At 48.9% G+C, this 18,190-nt stretch overlaps 1 protein-coding gene across 3 annotated transcripts in view; it reads right to left on the bottom strand.

Annotated features, from left to right (window-relative positions):
* col2a1b (collagen, type II, alpha 1b) overlaps window positions 1–18,190 on the bottom strand; it is a 110,097-nt gene that overhangs the window by 57,022 nt on the left and 34,885 nt on the right. For all 3 annotated transcript variants that reach the window (XM_052526399.1, XM_052526397.1, XM_052526398.1), the window contains 7 exons: window positions 15,982–16,035; window positions 4,633–4,686; window positions 3,338–3,391; window positions 1,774–1,827; window positions 1,423–1,467; window positions 1,166–1,219; window positions 440–484 (listed from right to left, as the gene is read on the bottom strand). In XM_052526399.1, the coding sequence (XP_052382359.1) occupies window positions 440–484; window positions 1,166–1,219; window positions 1,423–1,467; window positions 1,774–1,827; window positions 3,338–3,391; window positions 4,633–4,686; window positions 15,982–16,035 (360 nt within the window). The remainder of the gene's footprint in view (window positions 1–439; window positions 485–1,165; window positions 1,220–1,422; window positions 1,468–1,773; window positions 1,828–3,337; window positions 3,392–4,632; window positions 4,687–15,981; window positions 16,036–18,190) is intronic.

Raw genomic sequence — 18,190 nt, 5'->3', positions numbered from 1 at the left:
GTGAAAAACTCAACCTGGTTGCAGTTCTTGACCCAAACTGTGTGTGCCTGGCACCTACTACCACACCCCGTTTAAAGACACTTCAATGTTTTGTCTTGCCCATTCACCCTCTGAATGGCACACAGACACAATACATGTCTCAAGGGTTGAAAGTCCTTCTTTAACTTGTCTCCTCACCTTCATCTACACTGATTGAAGAGGATTTAACAAGTGACATCAATAAGGGATCATAGCTTTCACCTGGATTCACCTGGCCAGTCTACCTCATGGCAAAAGCAGGTGTTCTTAATGTTTTGTATACTCAGTATATATATATATATATATATATATATATATATATATATATATATATATATATATATATATATATATATATATATATATATATATATATATATATATAGTGAAATGAAACAATGAATAAAACTGTAAGACTTACAGGAGGACCAGCAGGGCCAGACAGACCGTCATTACCACGAGCGCCCTAGACAGAAGAAACACAAGATACTGTCACCACACAGCAGAGGACCAGCTCAACATATACTCAACATACACTGAGACGTAATGATTCATGTCATGACATGAAATGATCATTCAATAATTATTGTATTCAACAGAGAGCTAGCTATAAGCCAGCTAGAGTTCTCTCTCTGTCTGTGTCTTGACTTTGAGATTCAGGTCCTTCACTTTCACTTTCCGAATTGTGAGGTCACTACAGTCTGGGTACGGATCTGGGACTGGTATGAGTAGAGACCATGGTCATGTTACACGGTTCTGGGAGCTCTATTTTGAGTTCTGGAATGAGTTCTAAGCAGGAGGTTAGAGGCTGAGTTCTAGGGGAAGTTCTAGAATGAGTTCCAAAGCAGGAGGTTACAGGCTGAGTTCTAGGGGGAAGTTCTAGAATGTGTTCCAAAGCAGGAGGTTACAGGCTGAGTTCTAGGGGGAAGTTCTAGAATGTGTTCCAAAGCAGGAGGTTTCAGGCTGAGTTCTAGGGGGAAGTTCTAGAATGAGTTCCAAAGCAGGAGGTTTCAGGCTGAGTTCTAGGGGGAAGTTCTAGAATGAGTTCTAAGCAGGAGGTTCCAGACTGAGTTCTAGGCGGGAGTTCTAGAATGAGTTCTAAGCAGGAGGTTTCAGGCTGAGTTCTAGGCCAGGAGAAGGTACTTACAGCAGAACCAGAGGGTCCGGGACGACCTCTCTCACCAGGCAGACCGCGTGGTCCCTTTAGAGAGGGAGAGAGAGAGAGGAGCACAGGTTACAATCAGTAAACAGTAAACAGAATTATCTGTACAGCTGACCAGTAACATATCAGATATTGTATATCATACGTGTGGCAGATCTATTGAGAGTAGTTCACAGTCTACAGGAGCTAATCAAAGTGACAGATACAGTACTACGCTACATCACTTCTGCATCTGTACTCACCATTGGTCCTGGAGCGCCATTCTCACCGGGAGCACCAGACTCACCCTACAACAGAACAGAACACAGAGAGAGAGAGAGAGAGAGAGAGAGAGAGAGAGAGAGAGAGAGAGAGAGAGAGAGAGAGAGAGAGAGAGAGAGAGAGAGAGGGAGGGAGAGAGGGAGAGAGAGAGAAGACAGAGAGAGAGAGACAGCAAAAAGAGAGAAGGTTCAAGAGATGTTTCTGGTACAGAAGGGAAGTTTAGACAGGTTTCCCAACGTAACAAACAAACAAGAAAGTCAACCAGGATATGTGTGAGATTACAATAACTTGAGAGAGATAGATAGAGAATTATATTGTAGAGTCCTTCCCACCTTAGAACCAGCAGCTCCACCCTCTCCCTTGAGTCCATCCAGACCTGGATAACCCTGGAGAGAGGAGATAAACACAATATCATGAGAGCGGGACTTTGTGACATCATCGGCTGATGTAAAAATGGCTGTATAAAATACATTCGATTTGATTTGACTGAGAGCCAAGAGTCAAAATCAGTGAAGGATTATTCCGAGCATCTTCACTGGCTCGTTGACTGGGCGTTGTTGCAGCAGCAGAACAGAGGAAAACATACAACGACACTAAAATCAGCTAGACAGGAAAGAACACATTTGAAGATGCCGTATTACATATTAGAGCCAGCAGCACACAGTGCCATCGAGCCTCCCACTACTCGCTGGCCTCTGAGGCTAAGCAGGGTCACTTCCTGGATGGGAGACCAGATGCTGCTGGAAGTGGTGCCCGACGGCAGGTAGGAGGCACTCTTTCCTCTTACCCCAGGGCTGTGATTGGGGACATTGCCCTGTGTAGCGTGCCGTCTTTCGGATGGGACGTTATACTCTCTGTGGTCACCAAAGAGCCCATGTTACTTATCGTAAGAGTAGGGGTGTTAACTCCCGGTGTCCTGACTCTCTGTGGTCACCAAAGAGCCCATGTTACTTATCGTAAGTGTAGGGGTGTTAACCCCCGGTGTCCTGACTCTCTGTGGTCACTATAAAGAGCCCATGTTACTTATCGTAAGAGTAGGGGTGTTAACCCCCGGTGTCCTGACTCTCTGTGGTCACTAAAGATCCCATGTTACTTATCGTAAGAGTAGGGGTGTTAACCCCCGGTTTCCTGACTCTCTGTGGTCACTAAAGAGCCCATGTTACTTATCGTAAGAGTAGGGGTGTTAACCCCCGGTGTCCTGACTCTCTGTGGTCACTAAAGAGCCCATGTTACTTATCGTAAGAGTAGGGGTGTTAACCCCCGGTGTTCTGACTCTCTGTGGTCACTAAAGAGCCCATGTTACTTATCGTAAGAGTAGGGGTGTTAACCCCGGTGTCCTGACTCTCTGTGGTCACTAAAGAGCCCATGTTACTTATCGTAAGAGTAGCGGTGTTAACCCCGGTGTCCTGACTCTCTGTGGTCACCAAAGAGCCCATGTTACTTATCGTAAGAGTAGGGGTGTTAACCCCCGGTGTCCTGACTCTCTGTGGTCACTAAAGAGCCCATGTTACTTATCGTAAGAGTAGGGGTGTTAACCCCCGGTGTTCTGACTCTCTGTGGTCACTAAAGAGCCCATGTTACTTATCGTAAGTGTAGGGGTGTTAACCCCCGGTGTCCTGACTCTCTGTGGTCACTAAAGAGCCCATGTTACTTATCGTAAGTGTAGGGGTGTTAACCCCCGGTGTCCTGGCTAAATTCAGAATCTGGCTACTTAATCATCCCCAGCTTCCAACTGGCTCACCCCCCTCTCCTCTGTAACTATTCCCCAGATCATTGCTATAAATGAGAATGTGTTCTCAGTCAACTTACCTGGTAAAGTAAGGGTTAAATAAAAAGTATATATTTTGTATTATCATTCCTATGACATAACTATGACATAACTATGACATAACTCACTCTGTGGCCCTTGATTCCAGGCAGACCGGGAGTTCCTGGGAATCCACGAGCTCCCTGTTGTAGAGAAGAATAGAAAATAACATTAAAAAAAGAAGAGAGAGAAAGAGAAAGATAGATAGATAAAGGAGAGATGAGAGAGAATTCAATTATTTTTCCCTATTCAGTTATTCTCAGGATCTGCTTTCCTGCTCTGGTTTAGAGCCAGGCATATGATGGCCAGAGGGCCAGAGGGCCAGGTGACATCAGGGTTGATTTAGTAGAGAACAGCTCTTTCTCTCTTTGTCTTGTCTGACTGAATCATCTTGGAGAGTCTTCTAACTGGACTGTATCTGACTGAATCATCTTGGAGAGTCTTCTAACTGTACTGTATCTGACTGAATCATCTTGGAGAGTCTTCTAACTGGACTGTATCTGACTGAATCATCTTGGAGAGTCTTCTGACTGTACTGTATCTGACTGAATCATCTTGGAGAGTCTTCTAACTGGACTGTATCTGACTGAATCATCTTGGAGAGTCTTCTAACTGTACTGTATCTGACTGAATCATCTTGGAGAGTCTTCTAACTGGACTGTATCTGACTGAATCATCTTGGAGAGTCTTCTAACTGGACTGTATCTGACTGAATCATCTTGGAGAGTCTTCTAACTGTACTGTATCTGACTGAATCATCTTGGAGAGTCTTCTAACTGGACTGTATCTGACTGAATCATCTTGGAGAGTCTTCTAACTGTACTGTATCTGACTGAATCATCTTGGAGAGTCTTCTAACTGGACTGTATCTGACTGAATCATCTTGGAGAGTCTTCTGACTGTACTGTATCTGACTGAATCATCTTGGAGTCTAGTGTGTGTACAAATGTAATTACTGAGGCAGCATGAATAGGCTGTGAGAAAAACTGTGAGTAGATAAATTAACTGTGAGTAGATAAATTAACAGATAAATGTAGGGATAAATGAAGAGCTATATTAACAGATGAATGAACCAATAACAGATAAATGAAGGGATAAATGAAGAGCTATATTAACAGATGAATGAACCAATAACAGATAAATAAAGGGATAAATGAAGAGCTATATTAACAGATGAATGAACCAATAACAGATAAATGAAGGGATAAATGAAGAGCTATATTAACAGATGAATGAACCAATAACAGATAAATGAAGGGATAAATGAAGAGCTATATTAACAGATGAATGAACCAATAACAGATGATAAAGAGATAAATGAAGAGCTATATTAACAGATGAATGAACCAATAACAGATAAATAAAGGGATAAATGAAACCATACCTGAGGACCAGAAGGTCCACGTTCACCACCTTTGCCGGGTTTGCCAGCCTCACCCTTTAGCAGGGAGAAAGAGACAGAGAGGAAGAGACAGAGAGGAAGAGACAGAGAGGAAGAGACAGAGAGGAAGAGACAGAGAGGAAGAGACAGAGAGGAAGAGACAGAGAGGAAGAGACAGAGAGGAAGAGACAGGACGGAAGGGAGAAGAGGGCCAGTAGGCCAGTTAGTTACAATATTCAATGAACACAAAAAATACAACACATAAATAGTAAAAGATAAAAAAATAAAAATAATATAATACATAAATAGTCAAATATATATATATTTTTTAAATACATAAATAGCAAAAGATAAAAAAAGATAAAAAAATGAATGAATCAATAAATAATTAACATATTTAGGTTTTGATGCTAATTAGTTTGAACATTTAAATTCAGTTAGCAAATAGTGCTTCCTGGGGGATAGACGGATACATGACTGTTGGGTCAGCCTGATACCACCTAGTGGCTAAATGGAGGAATTGCATTTCCAATATTAATTTTTAATTTCTTTACCCTCCCTAACTGCATATCTATTTATAACAATTATAATGAAGGATTTACACATAGTAGCCATAAGACAATGAGTTGAACAAGACATAGAAAGGGACCGTACACAATAAAACAAGGATAGTTGAAATCACAGTGTTAAAATTTTGGGGGGGTTAAATTGTCTCTACTTAGAGTCTTAGAGTTAATGTTGATAACTGGAGGTGATTGAGACGGTGAATTTTTAACTTTCATTAAGAGAAACCAGAGACAGGAAGTTACATCTATGGATGGGACAGGCCTCAATGTCAATATTTTCCCAGGATGCTACGTTGCAGGTTGATTTTCTAAAATGTTTGTTTCAATATCTGTTTTGGCATGTACATTGATTGTTATTTATCTTTTAAACTACACAAAGAAAGAGAAACATTTTTCCCTAAACTAATCCAATCTGTAAGGGATTTGGATTTATTGCAAACATTAGTGAGATAGTTATGACAGTTTACATGGTGTAGGTAGTCTTCAGTTATAATCCCCCCCCCCCCTACTCTGACAGACATACTTAATGCAGGTTGTGTGGTGGGACTGTATAAATCCCTGTTAAATTCAACTTGCAGGAAGCTCTAACAGGGATATCACATAACAACACATAACAAAGCACCATAATGGGACAGTTTACACCCTTATAACTCAAAGGGAATTGAACTCTGCTGAAATTGATTGTTAATTCAAAACGACACATTAAATTGTAAAATGTCAAGGGAGCTGATTTAAAATAAAAAACAACAACAGCGAAAAAAGTAAAATGTCAGTTGAAGTTGAATTTAAACAGCTCTAAACAGCTCTATTAACACCATGACCAGAGTAGTTTTAACACAATATGGGACCAATATAAACCACAAAACAAACAGTGTTACATTTGACTCCATCGGAGTTGAATTAAGTCTTCGATTCCACAGGAGTCAGTCACTGGGGAAGATGGGATATGGTGGTGGGTTGGTGGGTTGGTGGTGAAGATGGGATATGGTGGTGGGTTGGTGGGTTGGTGGTGAAGATGGGATATGGTGGTGGGTTGGTGGGGTTGGTGGTGAAGATGGGATATGGTGGTGGGTTGGTGGGGTTGGTGGTGAAGATGGGATATGGTGGTGGGTATGGTGGGGTTGGTGGAGAAGATGGGATATGGTGGTGGGTTGGTGGTGAAGATGGGATAGGGTGGTGGGTTGGTGGTGAAGATGGGATATGGTGGTGGGTTGGTGGTGAAGATGGGATATGGTGGTGGGTTGGTGGTGAAGATGGGATATGGTGGTGGGTTGGTGGGGTTGGTGGTGAAGATGGGATGGTGGTGGTGGGTTGGTGGGGTTGGTGGAAGAAGATGGGATATGGTGGTGGGTTGGTGGTGAAGATGGGATATGGTGGTGGGTTGGTGGTGAAGATGGGATATGGTGGTGGGTTGGTGGTGAAGATGGGATATGGTGGTGGGTTGGTGGGTTGGTGGTGAAGATGGGATATGGTGGTGGGTTGGTGGTGAAGATGGGATATGGTGGTGGGTTGGTGGTGAAGATGGGATATGGTGGTGGGTTGGTGGTGAAGATGGGATATGGTGGTGGGTTGGTGGTGAAGATGGGATATGGTGGTGGGTTGGTGGGTTGGTGGTGAAGATGGGATATGGTGGTGGGTTGGTGGGGTTGGTGGTGAAGATGGGATATGGTGGTGGGTTGGTGGTGAAGATGGGATATGGTGGTGGGTTGGTGGTGAAGATGGGATATGGTGGTGGGGTGGTGGTGAAGATGGGATATGGTGGTGGGTTGGTGGTGAAGATGGGATATGGTGGTGGGTTGGTGGTGAAGATGGGATATGGTGGTGGGTTGGTGGTGAAGATGGGATATGGTGGTGGGTTGGTGGTGAAGATGGGATATGGTGGTGGGTTGGTGGAGAAGATGGGATATGGTGGTGGGTTGGTGGTGAAGATGGGATATGGTGGTGGGTTGGTGGAGAAGATGGGATATGGTGGTGGGTTGGTGGTGAAGATGGGATATGGTGGTGGGTTGGTGGAGAAGATGGGATATGGTGGTGGGTTGGTGGGAGATGGGATGGGATATGGTGGTGGGGATTGGTGGGGTTGGTGGTGAAGATGGGATATGGTGGTGGGTTGGTGGTGAAGATGGGATATGGTGGTGGGTTGGTGGTGAAGATGGGATATGGTGGTGGGTTGGTGGAGAAGATGGGATATGGTGGTGGGTTGGTGGGTTGGTGGTGAAGATGGGATATGGTGGTGGGTTGGTGGGTTGAAGATGAAGATGGGATATGGTGGTGGGTTGGTGGGTTGGTGGTGAAGATGGATATGGTGGTGGTGGGGATATGGTGGTGGGTTGTGGTGAAGATGGGATATGGTGGTGGGTTGGTGGTGAAGATGGGATATGGTGGTGGGTTGGTGGTGAAGATGGGATATGGTGGTGGGTTGGTGGTGAAGATGGGATATGGTGGTGGGTTGGTGGGGTTGGTGGTGAAGATGGGATATGGTGGTGGGTTGGTGGTGAAGATGGGATATGGTGGTGGGTTGGTGGTGAAGATGGGATATGGTGGTGGGTTGGTGGTGAAGATGGGATATGGTGGTGGGTTGGTGGTGAAGATGGGATATGGTGGTGGGTTGGTGGTGAAGATGGGATATGGTGGTGGGTTGGTGGTGAAGATGGGATATGGTGGTGGGTTGGTGGGGAAGATGGGATATGGTGGTGGGTTGGTGGTGAAGATGGGATATGGTGGTGGGTTGGTGGTGAAGATGGGATATGGTGGTGGGTTGGTGGTGAAGATGGGATATGGTGGTGGGTTGGTGGTGAAGATGGGATATGGTGGTGGGTTGGGATATGGTGGTGGGTTGGTGGTGAAGATGGGATATGGTGGTGGGTTGGTGGTGAAGATGGGATATGGTGGTGGGTGGTGGTGGTGAAGATGGGATATGGTGGTGGGTTGGTGGGGTTGGTGGTGAAGATGGGGATGGGATATGGTGGTGGGTTGGTGGTGAAGATGGGATATGGTGGTGGGTTGGTGGTGAAGATGGGATATGGTGGTGGGTTGGTGGTGAAGATGGGATATGGTGGTGGGTTGGTGGGGTTGGTGGTGAAGATGGGATATGGTGGTGGGTTGGTGGTGAAGATGGGATATGGTGGTGGGTTGGTGGTGAAGATGGGATATGGTGGTGGGTTGGTGGGGAAGATGGGATATGGTGGTGGGTTGGTGGTGAAGATGGGATATGGTGGTGGGTTGGTGGTGAAGATGGGATATGGTAGTGGGTTGGTGTGGTGAATGGGTTGGTGGGGTTGGTGGGGAAGATGGGATATGGTGGTGGGTTGGTGGGTTGGTGGTGAAGATGGGATATGGTGGTGGGTTGGTGGTGAAGATGGGATATGGTGGTGGGTTGGTGGTGAAGATGGGATATGGTGGTGGGTTGGTGGGTTGGTGGGGAAGATGGGATATGGTGGTGGGTTGGTGGTGAAGATGGGATATGGTGGTGGGTTGGTGGGGAAGATGGGATATGGTGGTGGGTTGGTGGTGAAGATGGGATATGGTGGTGGGTTGGTGGTGGTTGGTGGTGAAGATGGGATATGGTGGTGGGTTGGTGGGTTGGTGGTGAAGATGGGATATGGTGGTGGGTTGGTGGTGAAGATGGGATATGGTGGTGGGTTGGTGGGTTGGTGGTGAAGATGGGATATGGTGGTGGGTTGGTGGTGAAGATGGGATATGGTGGTGGGTTGGTGGGAAGATGGGATATGGTGGTGGGTTGGTGGGTTGGTGGTGAAGATGGGATATGGTGGTGGGTTGGTGGTGAAGATGGGATATGGTGGTGGGTTGGTGGTGAAGATGGGATATGGTGGTGGGTTGGTGGTGAAGATGGGATATGGTGGTGGGTTGGTGGGGAAGATGGGATATGGTGGTGGGTTGGTGGTGAAGATGGGATATGGTGGTGGGTTGGTGGGGTTGGTGGTGAAGATGGGATATGGTGGTGGGTTGGTGGTGAAGATGGGATATGGTGGTGGGTTGGTGGGGTTGGTGGTGAAGATGGGATATGGTGGTGGTGGGGTTGGTGGAGAAGATGGGATATGGTGGTGGGTTGGTGGGTTGGTGGTGAAGATGGGATATGGTGGTGGGTTGGTGGTGACGATGGGATATGTTGGTGGGTTGGTGGTGAAGATGGGATATGGTGGTGGGTTGGTGGTGAAGATGGGATATGGTGGTGGTGGAGTTGGTGGTGAAGATGGGATATGGTGGTGGGTTGGTGGTGAAGATGGGATATGGTGGTGGTGGTGGGGTTGGTGGTGAAAGATGGGATATGGTGGTGGGTTGGTGGGGTTGGTGGTGAAGATGGGATATGGTGGTGGGTTGGTGGTGAAGATGGGATATGGTGGTGGGTTGGTGGTGAAGATGGGATATGGTGGTGGGTTGGTGGGAAGATGGGATATGGTGGTGGGTTGGTGGGTTGGTGGTGAAGATGGGATATGGTGGTGGGTTGGTGGTGAAGATGGGATATGGTGGTGGGTTGGTGGTGAAGATGGGATATGGTGGTGGGTTGGTGGAGAAGATGGGATATGGTGGTGGGTTGGTGGAAAAGAAGATGGGATATGGTGAAGATGGGATATGGTGGTGGGTGAAGATGGGATATGGTGGTGGGTTGGTGGAGAAGATGGGATATGGTGGTGGGTTGGTGGTGAAGATGGGATATGGTGGTGGGTGGGTGGTGGGTTGGTGGTGAAGATGAAGATGGGATATGGTGGTGGGTTGGTGGTGAAGATGGGATATGGTGGTGGGTTGGTGGTGAAGATGGGATATGGTGGTGGGTTGGTGGGAAGATGAAGATGGGATATGGTGGTGGGGATTGGTGGGGTGAAGATGGGATATGGTGGTGGGGTTGGGTTGGAGAAGATGGGATATGGTGGTGGGTTGGTGGAGAAGATGGGATATGGTGGTGGGTTGGTGGGTGGTGGTGGTGAAGATGGGATATGGTGGTGGGGTTGGTGGTGAAGATGGGATATGTTGGTGGGTTGGTGGTGAAGATGGGATATGGTGGTGGGTTGGTGGTGAAGATGGGATATGGTGGTGGGTTGGTGGTGAAGATGGGATATGGTGGTGGGTTGGTGGTGAAGATGGGATATGTTGGTGGGTTGGTGGTGAAGATGGGATATGGTGGTGGGTTGGTGGTGAAGATGGGATATGGTGGTGGGTTGGTGGTGAAGATGGGATATGGTGGTGGGTTGGTGGAGAAGATGGATATGGTGGTGGGTTGGTGGGTTGGTGGTGAAGATGGGATATGGTGGTGGGTTGGTGGTGAAGATGGGATATGGTGGTGGGTTGGTGGAGAAGATGGGATATGGTGGTGGGTTGGTGGGAGAAGATGGGATATGGTGATATGGTGGGAAGATGGATATGGTGGTGGTGGTGAAGATGGGATATGGTGGTGGGTTGGTGGTGAAGATGGGATATGGTGGTGGGTGGGGAAGATGGGAAGATGGGATATGGTGGTGGGTTGGTGGTGAAGATGGGATATGGTGGTGGGTTGGTGGGGAAGATGGGATATGGTGGTGGGTTGGTGGGTTGGTGGTGAAGATGGGATATGGTGGTGGGTTGGTGGTGAAGATGGGATATGGTGGTGGGTTGGTGGTGAAGATGAAGGATATGGTGGTGGGTTGGTGGTGAAGATGGGATATGGTGGTGGGTTGGTGGTGAAGATGGGATATGGTGGTGGGTTGGTGGAAGATGGGAGATGGGGATATGGTGGTGGGATATGGTGGTGGGTTGGTGGTGAAGATGGGATATGGTGGTGGGTTGGTGGTGAAGATGGGATATGGTGGTGGGTTGGTGGGTTGGTGGGGAAGATGGGATATGGTGGTGGGTGAAGATGGGATATGGTGGTGGGGTGAAGATGGGATATGGTGGTGGGTTGGTGGTGAAGATGGGATATGGTGGTGGGGTTGGTGGTGAAGATGGGATATGGTGGTGGGTTGGTGGTGAAGATGGGATATGGTGGTGGGTTGGTGGTGAAGATGGGATGGTGGTGGTGGGTTGGTGGTGAAGATGGGATATGGTGGTGGGTTGGTGGAAGGGATTGTGGTGGTGAAGATGGGATATGGTGGTGGGTTGGTGGTGAAGATGGGATATGGTGGTGGGTTGGTGGTGAAGATGGGATATGGTGGTGGGTTGGTGGTGAAGGGTTGGTGGGGAAGATGGGATATGGTGGTGGTGGGGTTGGTGGTGAAGATGGGATATGGTGGTGGGTTGGTGGGGAAGATGGGATATGGTGGTGGGTTGGTGGTGAAGATGGGATATGGTGGTGGGTTGGTGGGGTTGGTGGTGAAGATGGGATATGGTGGTGGTGGTGGGTTGGTGGTGAAGATGGGATATGGTGGTGGGTTGGTGGTGAAGATGGGATATGGTGGTGGGTTGGTGGGGAAGATGAAGGGATATGGTGGTGGGTTGGTGATGGTTGGTGGTGAAGATGGGATATGGTGGTGGGTTGGTGGTGAAGATGGGATATGGTGGTGGGTTGGTGGTGAAGATGGGATATGGTGGTGGGTTGGTGGTGAAGATGGGATATGGTGGTGGGTTGGTGGGGAAGATGGGATATGGTGGTGGGTTGGTGGTGAAGATGGGATATGGTGGTGGGTTGGTGGGGTTGGTGGTGAAGATGGGATATGGTGGTGGGTTGGTGGTGAAGATGGGATATGGTGGTGGGTTGGTGGTGAAGATGGGATATGGTGGTGGGTTGGTGGTGAAGATGGGATATGGTGGTGGGTTGGTGGTGAAGATGGGGTTGGTGGTGAAGATGGGATATGGTGGTGGGTTGGTGGTGAAGATGGGATATGGTGGTGGGTTGGTGGTGAAGATGGGATATGGTGGTGGGTTGGTGGGGAAGATGGGATATGGTGGTGGGTTGGTGGGTTGGTGGTGAAGATGGGATATGGTGGTGGGTTGGTGGTGAAGATGGATATGGTGGTGGGTTGGTGGTGTGGTGAAGAAGATGGGATATGGTGGTGGGTTGGTGGGGAAGATGGGATATGGTGGTGGGTTGGTGGTGAAGATGGGATATGGTGGTGGGGTGGTGGATTGGTGGTGAAGATGGGATATGGTGGTGGGTTGGTGGTGAAGATGGGATATGGTGGTGGGTTGGTGGTGAAGATGGGATATGGTGGTGGGGTGGTGGATATGGTTGGGTTGGTGAAGATGGGATATGGTGGTGGGTTGGTGGGGTTGGTGGTGAAGATGGGATATGGTGAAGATGGGTGGTGGTGGGGTTGGTGGTGAAGATGGGATATGGTGGTGGGTTGGTGGGTTGGTGGTGAAGATGGGATATGGTGGTGGGTTGGTGGTGAAGATGGGATATGGTGGTGGGTTGGTGGTGAAGATGGGATATGGTGGTGGGTTGGTGGTGAAGATGGGATATGGTGGTGGGTTGGTGGGGTTGGTGGTGAAGATGGGATATGGTGGTGGGTTGGTGGGGTTGGTGGTGAAGATGGGATATGGTGGTGGGTTGGTGGGTTGGTGGTGAAGATGGGATATGGTGGTGGGTTGGTGGTGAAGATGGGATATGGTGGTGGGTTGGTGGTGAAGATGGGATATGGTGGTGGGTTGGTGGGGTTGGTGGTGAAGATGGGATATGGTGGTGGGTTGGTGGTGAAGATGGGATATGGTGGTGGGGTTGGTGGGGTTGGTGGTGAAGATGGGATATGGTGGTGGGTTGGTGGTGAAGATGGGATATGGTGGTGGGTTGGTGGTGAAGATGGGATATGGTGGTGGGTTGGTGGTGAAGATGGGATATGGTGGTGGGTTGGTGGTGAAGATGGGATATGGTGGTGGGTTGGTGGTGAAGATGGGATATGGTGGTGGGTTGGTGGGTTGGTGGTGAAGATGGGATATGGTGGTGGGTTGGTGGGGTGGTGGGGAAGATGGGATATGGTGGTGGGGTTGGTGGGGAAGATGGGATATGGTGGTGGGTTGGTGGTGAAGATGGGATATGGTGGTGGGTTGGTGGGGAAGATGGGATATGGTGGTGGGTTGGTGGGGAAGATGGGATATGGTGGTGGGTTGGTGGTGAAGATGGGATATGGTGGTGGGTTGGTGGTGAAGATGGGATATGGTGGTGGGTTGGTGGGGTTGGTGGTGAAGATGGGATATGGTGGTGGGTTGGTGGGGAAGATGGGATATGGTGGTGGGTGGTGGGGTTGGTGGTGAAGATGGGATATGGTGGTGGGTTGGTGGTGAAGATGGGATATGGTGGTGGGTTGGTGGGGTTGGTGGTGAAGATGGGATATGGTGGTGGGTTGGTGGTGAAGATGGGATATGGTGGTGGGTTGGTGGTGAAGATGGGATATGGTGGTGGGTTGGTGGGGTTGGTGGGGAAGATGGGATATGGTGGTGGGTTGGTGGGGTTGGTGGTGAAGATGGGATATGGTGGTGGGTTGGTGGGGTTGGTGGGGTTGGTGGAGAAGATGGGATATGGTGGTGGGTTGGTGGGGTTGGTGGGGAAGATGGGATATGGTGGTGGGTTGGTGGGGAAGATGGGATATGGTGGTGGGTTGGTGAAGGGGTTGGTGGGGGAAGATGGGATATGGTGGTGGGTTGAAGTGGGGTGGTGGTGGTGAAGATGGGATATGGTGGTGGGTTGGTGGGGTTGGTGGGGAAGATGGGATATGGTGGTGGGTTGGTGGGGTAGGTGGGATATGGTGGTGGGTTGGTGGGGTTGGTGGTGAAGATGGGATATGGTGGTGGGTTGGTGGGGTTGGTGGTGAAGATGGGATATGGTGGTGGGTTGGTGGTGAAGATGGGATATGGTGGTGGGTTGGTGGGGAAGATGGGATATGGTGGTGGGTTGGTGGTGAAGATGGGATAGGGTGGTGGGTTGTGGTGAAGGGTGGTGGTGGGGAAGATGGGATATGGTGGTGGGTTGGGGGGTTGGTGGTGAAGATGGGATATGGTGGTGGGTTGGTGGGGTTGGTGGTGAAGATGATATGGATATGGTGAAGATGGGGTGGGTGAAGATGGTGGGGTTGGTGGGGAAGATGGGATATGGTGGTGGGTTGGTGGGGTTGGTGGTGAAGATGGGATATGGTGGTGGGTTGGTGGGTTGGTGGTGAAGATGGGATATGGTGGTGGGTTGGTGGTGAAGATGGGATATGGTGGTGGGTTGGTGGTGAAGATGGGATATGGTGGTGGGTTGGTGGGGAAGATGGGATATGGTGGTGGTTGGTGGGGTTGGTGGTGAAGATGGGATATGGTGGTGGGTTGGTGGTGAAGATGGGATATGGTGGTGGGTTGGTGGGGAAGATGGGATATGGTGGTGGGTTGGTGGTGAAGATGGGATATGGTGGTGGGTTGGTGGTGAAGATGGGATATGGTGGTGGGGTTGGTGGTGAAGATGGGATATGTTGGTGGGTTGGTGGTGAAGATGGGATATGGTGGTGGGTTGGTGGGGAAGATGGGATATGGTGGTGGGTTGGTGGTGAAGATGGGATATGGTGGTGGTGTGGTGGGTGGTGGTGGGGGAAGATGGGATATGGTGGTGGGTTGGTGGGGAAGATGGGATATGGTGGTGGGTTGGTGGTGAAGATGGGATATGGTGGTGGGTTGGTGGGGTTGGTGGTGAAGATGGGATATGGTGGTGGGTTGGTGGTGAAGATGAGATGGGATATGGTGGTGGGTTGGTGGTGATAATGGGATATGGTGGTGGGTTGGTGGTGAAGATGGATATGGTGGTGGGTTGGTGGGGAAGATGGGATATGGTGGTGGGTTGGTGGTGAAGATGGGATATGGTGGTGGGTTGGTGGTGAAGATGGGATACGGTGGTGGGTTGGTGGGGAAGATGGGATATGGTGGTGGGGTTGGTGGGGAAGATGGGATATGGTGGTGGGTTGGTGGGGAAGATGGGATATGGTGGTGGGTTGGTGGGGAAGATGGGATATGGTGGTGGGTTGGTGGGGAAGATGGGATATGGTGGTGGGTTGGTGGGAAGATGGGATGGGATATGTGGTGGGGTGGGTTGGTGGGGTTGGTGGTGAAGATGGGATATGGTGGTGGGTTGGTGGTGAAGATGAGATATGGTGGTGGGTTGGTGGTGGAGAAGATGGGATATGGTGGTGGGTTGGTGGTGAAGATGAGATATGGTGGTGGGTTGGTGGTGAAGATGGGATATGGTGGTGGGTTGGTGGTGAAGATGGGATATGGTGGTGGGTTGGTGGTGAAGATGGGATATGGTGGTGGGTTGGTGGTGAAGATGGGATATGGTGGTGGGTTGGTGGGGACGATGGGATACGGTGGTGGGTTGGTGGAGACGGTGTTCGGTGCAGATACAGTACCGCTGGGAGCTGTAATGATTATCACATTCATATCAGATGACCGTTTATCATCATGATCACATGACCAGTCACCGAGCCAATGGGGAAAACATGTCATTGTGACTGTGGAGGGGAGAATACATGGGTGTGGGAGGAGTTTGGACGGGGAGTGTAATACTGACTGCCTCACACATGGACTTTACCAGATGGACCGTAGTAGAAGGCCCTGAAGGATCACCATGTAACATTACCACATCGGGAAAACCTCCTGGCCCTAGTTGGCATGACGTTTATATGCGTGGGGGAATTGTTTAGGACAGTGTAACAATACTTTATAGTGTTTTTTTTACTTTATTGGTGAACAGTCTGCCAGCAGCCAACATTCGTGTGTATGGATCGGGGGGCTGTGTTTGACAGTGTTAGTTTCAAGTATAAAACACTTCCTCAATAGCGGAAGAGTCTCCAGCTGTGTGTTTGACAGTGAAGGTGTCAGTAGTTCTACTTACATCATCTCCAGGTTTACCAGAGGGTCCGGGTGGACCACGGGGACCCAACGAGCCCTGTCAGGAGAGAACAGAGACAGTTAGTCAGAACAGACAGACAGACAGACAGACAGACAGACAGACAGACAGACAGACAGACAGACAGACAGACAGACAGACAGACAGACAGACAGACAGTTACCACACAGAACAGTAACAGTCAGTCAGACAGACAGCTACCACACAGAACAGAGACAGTCAGTCAGTTAGTCAGACAGACAGTTTCCACACAGAACAGAAACAGTCAGACAGACAGACAGACAGTTTTCACACAGAACAGAGACAGTCAGTCAGTTAGTCAGACAGACAGTTTCCACACAGAACAGAAACAGACAGACAGACAGTTACCACACAGAACAGTAACAGTCAGTCAGACAGACAGCTACCACACAGAACAGAGACAGTCAGTCAGTTAGTCAGACAGACAGTTTCCACACAGAACAGAAACAGTCAGACAGACAGACAGTTTTCACACAGAACAGAGACAGTCAGTCAGTTAGTCAGACAGACAGTTTCCACACAGAACAGAAACAGTCAGACAGACAGTTACCACACAGAATAGTATCAGTCAGTCAGACAGACAGTTACCACACAGAACAGTAACAGTTTGTCAGACAGACAGTTACCACACACAGCCACTGGAGGGCACTGCTGTAGAGGGAATACACTACAGCGACAGGAGAGACGGAGTGTGTGTGTGTGTGTGTGCGTGCGTGTGTGTGTGTGTGTGTGTGTGTGTGTGTGTGTGTGGTGTGTGTGTGTGTGTGTGTGTGTGTGTGTGTGTGTGTGTGTGTGTGTGTGTGTGTGTGTGTGTGTGTGTGTGTGTGTGTGTGTGTGTGTGTGTGTGTGTGTGTGTGTGTGTGCGTGCGTGTGTGTGTGTGTGTGCGTTTGTGTGTGTGTGTGTTGTAAAGGCATTTCCCTCTCATATTAACTAGATCCCCTGGCTGAGAAGGTTTTAAAGAGATGCCAGAGGAGATATTTAAAAAACATGGCCACAGACGATGTTAATTATGATGTGGTTTATAGAAGAGGAGCTGTTGTAATCCAGACAGACAGAGGTAACGAACATCCCGATGTCAATCATTATGGGAACTGTCTTGAAGTGGTTTATATTATTTTGATTCTCATATCTTGCCAAGTTATGCCGGGACAGTGCATAACAATGGAGAGGAAAGAGAATTGACAATGTGTACGGCTAAAAACAAACAATACACATTTTTACAAGCAAAATAGGATGTTTTTTTTCTTCTCACAAATGTTTGAACGTTTCTGGCGACCTCTTATGGCCTCTTTCTCTGGGAAGAATGAATGGACTTTACCGGTAAACTTTGAGGTTTTTAAGGTTCTTTAACCTGAGTGTTCTGGCCTGCTGTTTCCTGGCTACAGATTCTGTAATAGGGTACTTTTTTGGGGATAACATGTTTTTGTGTGTGTGTGTGTGTGTGTGTGTGTGTGTGTGTGTGTGTGTGTGTGTGTGTGTGTGTGTGTGTGTGTGTGTGTGTTTGTGTGTGTGTGTGTGTGTGTGTGTGTGTGTGTGTGTGTGTGTGTGTGTGTGTGTGTGTGTGTGTGTGTGTGTGTGTGTGTGTGTGTGTGTGTGTGTGTGTGTGTGTGTGTGTGTGCGGGTGCGTGTGTGGGTGTGGTGTGTGTGTGTGTTTGGGAACTGATGTGATTCATCCGGTCCTGCCAACAACATACCCAGCAGGTTTGATTCTAATTGCAGGTAACGATGTATGAACTGTGGACTGGAGGTTGGCGGTAGACCTGTCTGTCTGTCTGTCTGTCTGTCTGTCTGTCTGTCTGTCTTTCTGTCTGTCTGTCTGTCTGTCTGTCTGTCTGTCTGTCTGTCTGTCTGTCTGTCTGTCTGTCTTTCTGTCTGTCTGTCTGTCTGTCTGTCTGTCTGTCTGTCTGTCTGTCTGTCTGTCTGTCTGTCTGTCTTTCTGTGTCTGTCTGTCTGTCTGTCTGTCTGTCTGTCTGTCTGTCTGTCTTTCTGTCTGTCTGTCTGTCTGTCTGTCTGTCTGTCTGTCTGTCTTTCTGTCTGTCTGTCTGTCTGTCTGTCTGTCTGTCTGTCTGTCTGTCTGTCTGTCTGTCTGTCTGTCTGTCTGTCTGTCTGTCTGTCTGTCTTTCTGTCCAGGCGTCAGCAGGAGGAGATTAACACAGTGGCTCTCATTATGCC

Source organism: Oncorhynchus keta, chromosome 10 (genome assembly GCF_023373465.1).
Source record: "Oncorhynchus keta strain PuntledgeMale-10-30-2019 chromosome 10, Oket_V2, whole genome shotgun sequence".
NCBI lineage: Eukaryota > Metazoa > Chordata > Actinopteri > Salmoniformes > Salmonidae > Oncorhynchus > Oncorhynchus keta.
Note: the sequence above shows the minus strand (reverse complement) of the source record. Positions and strands in the feature narration are given on the sequence as shown.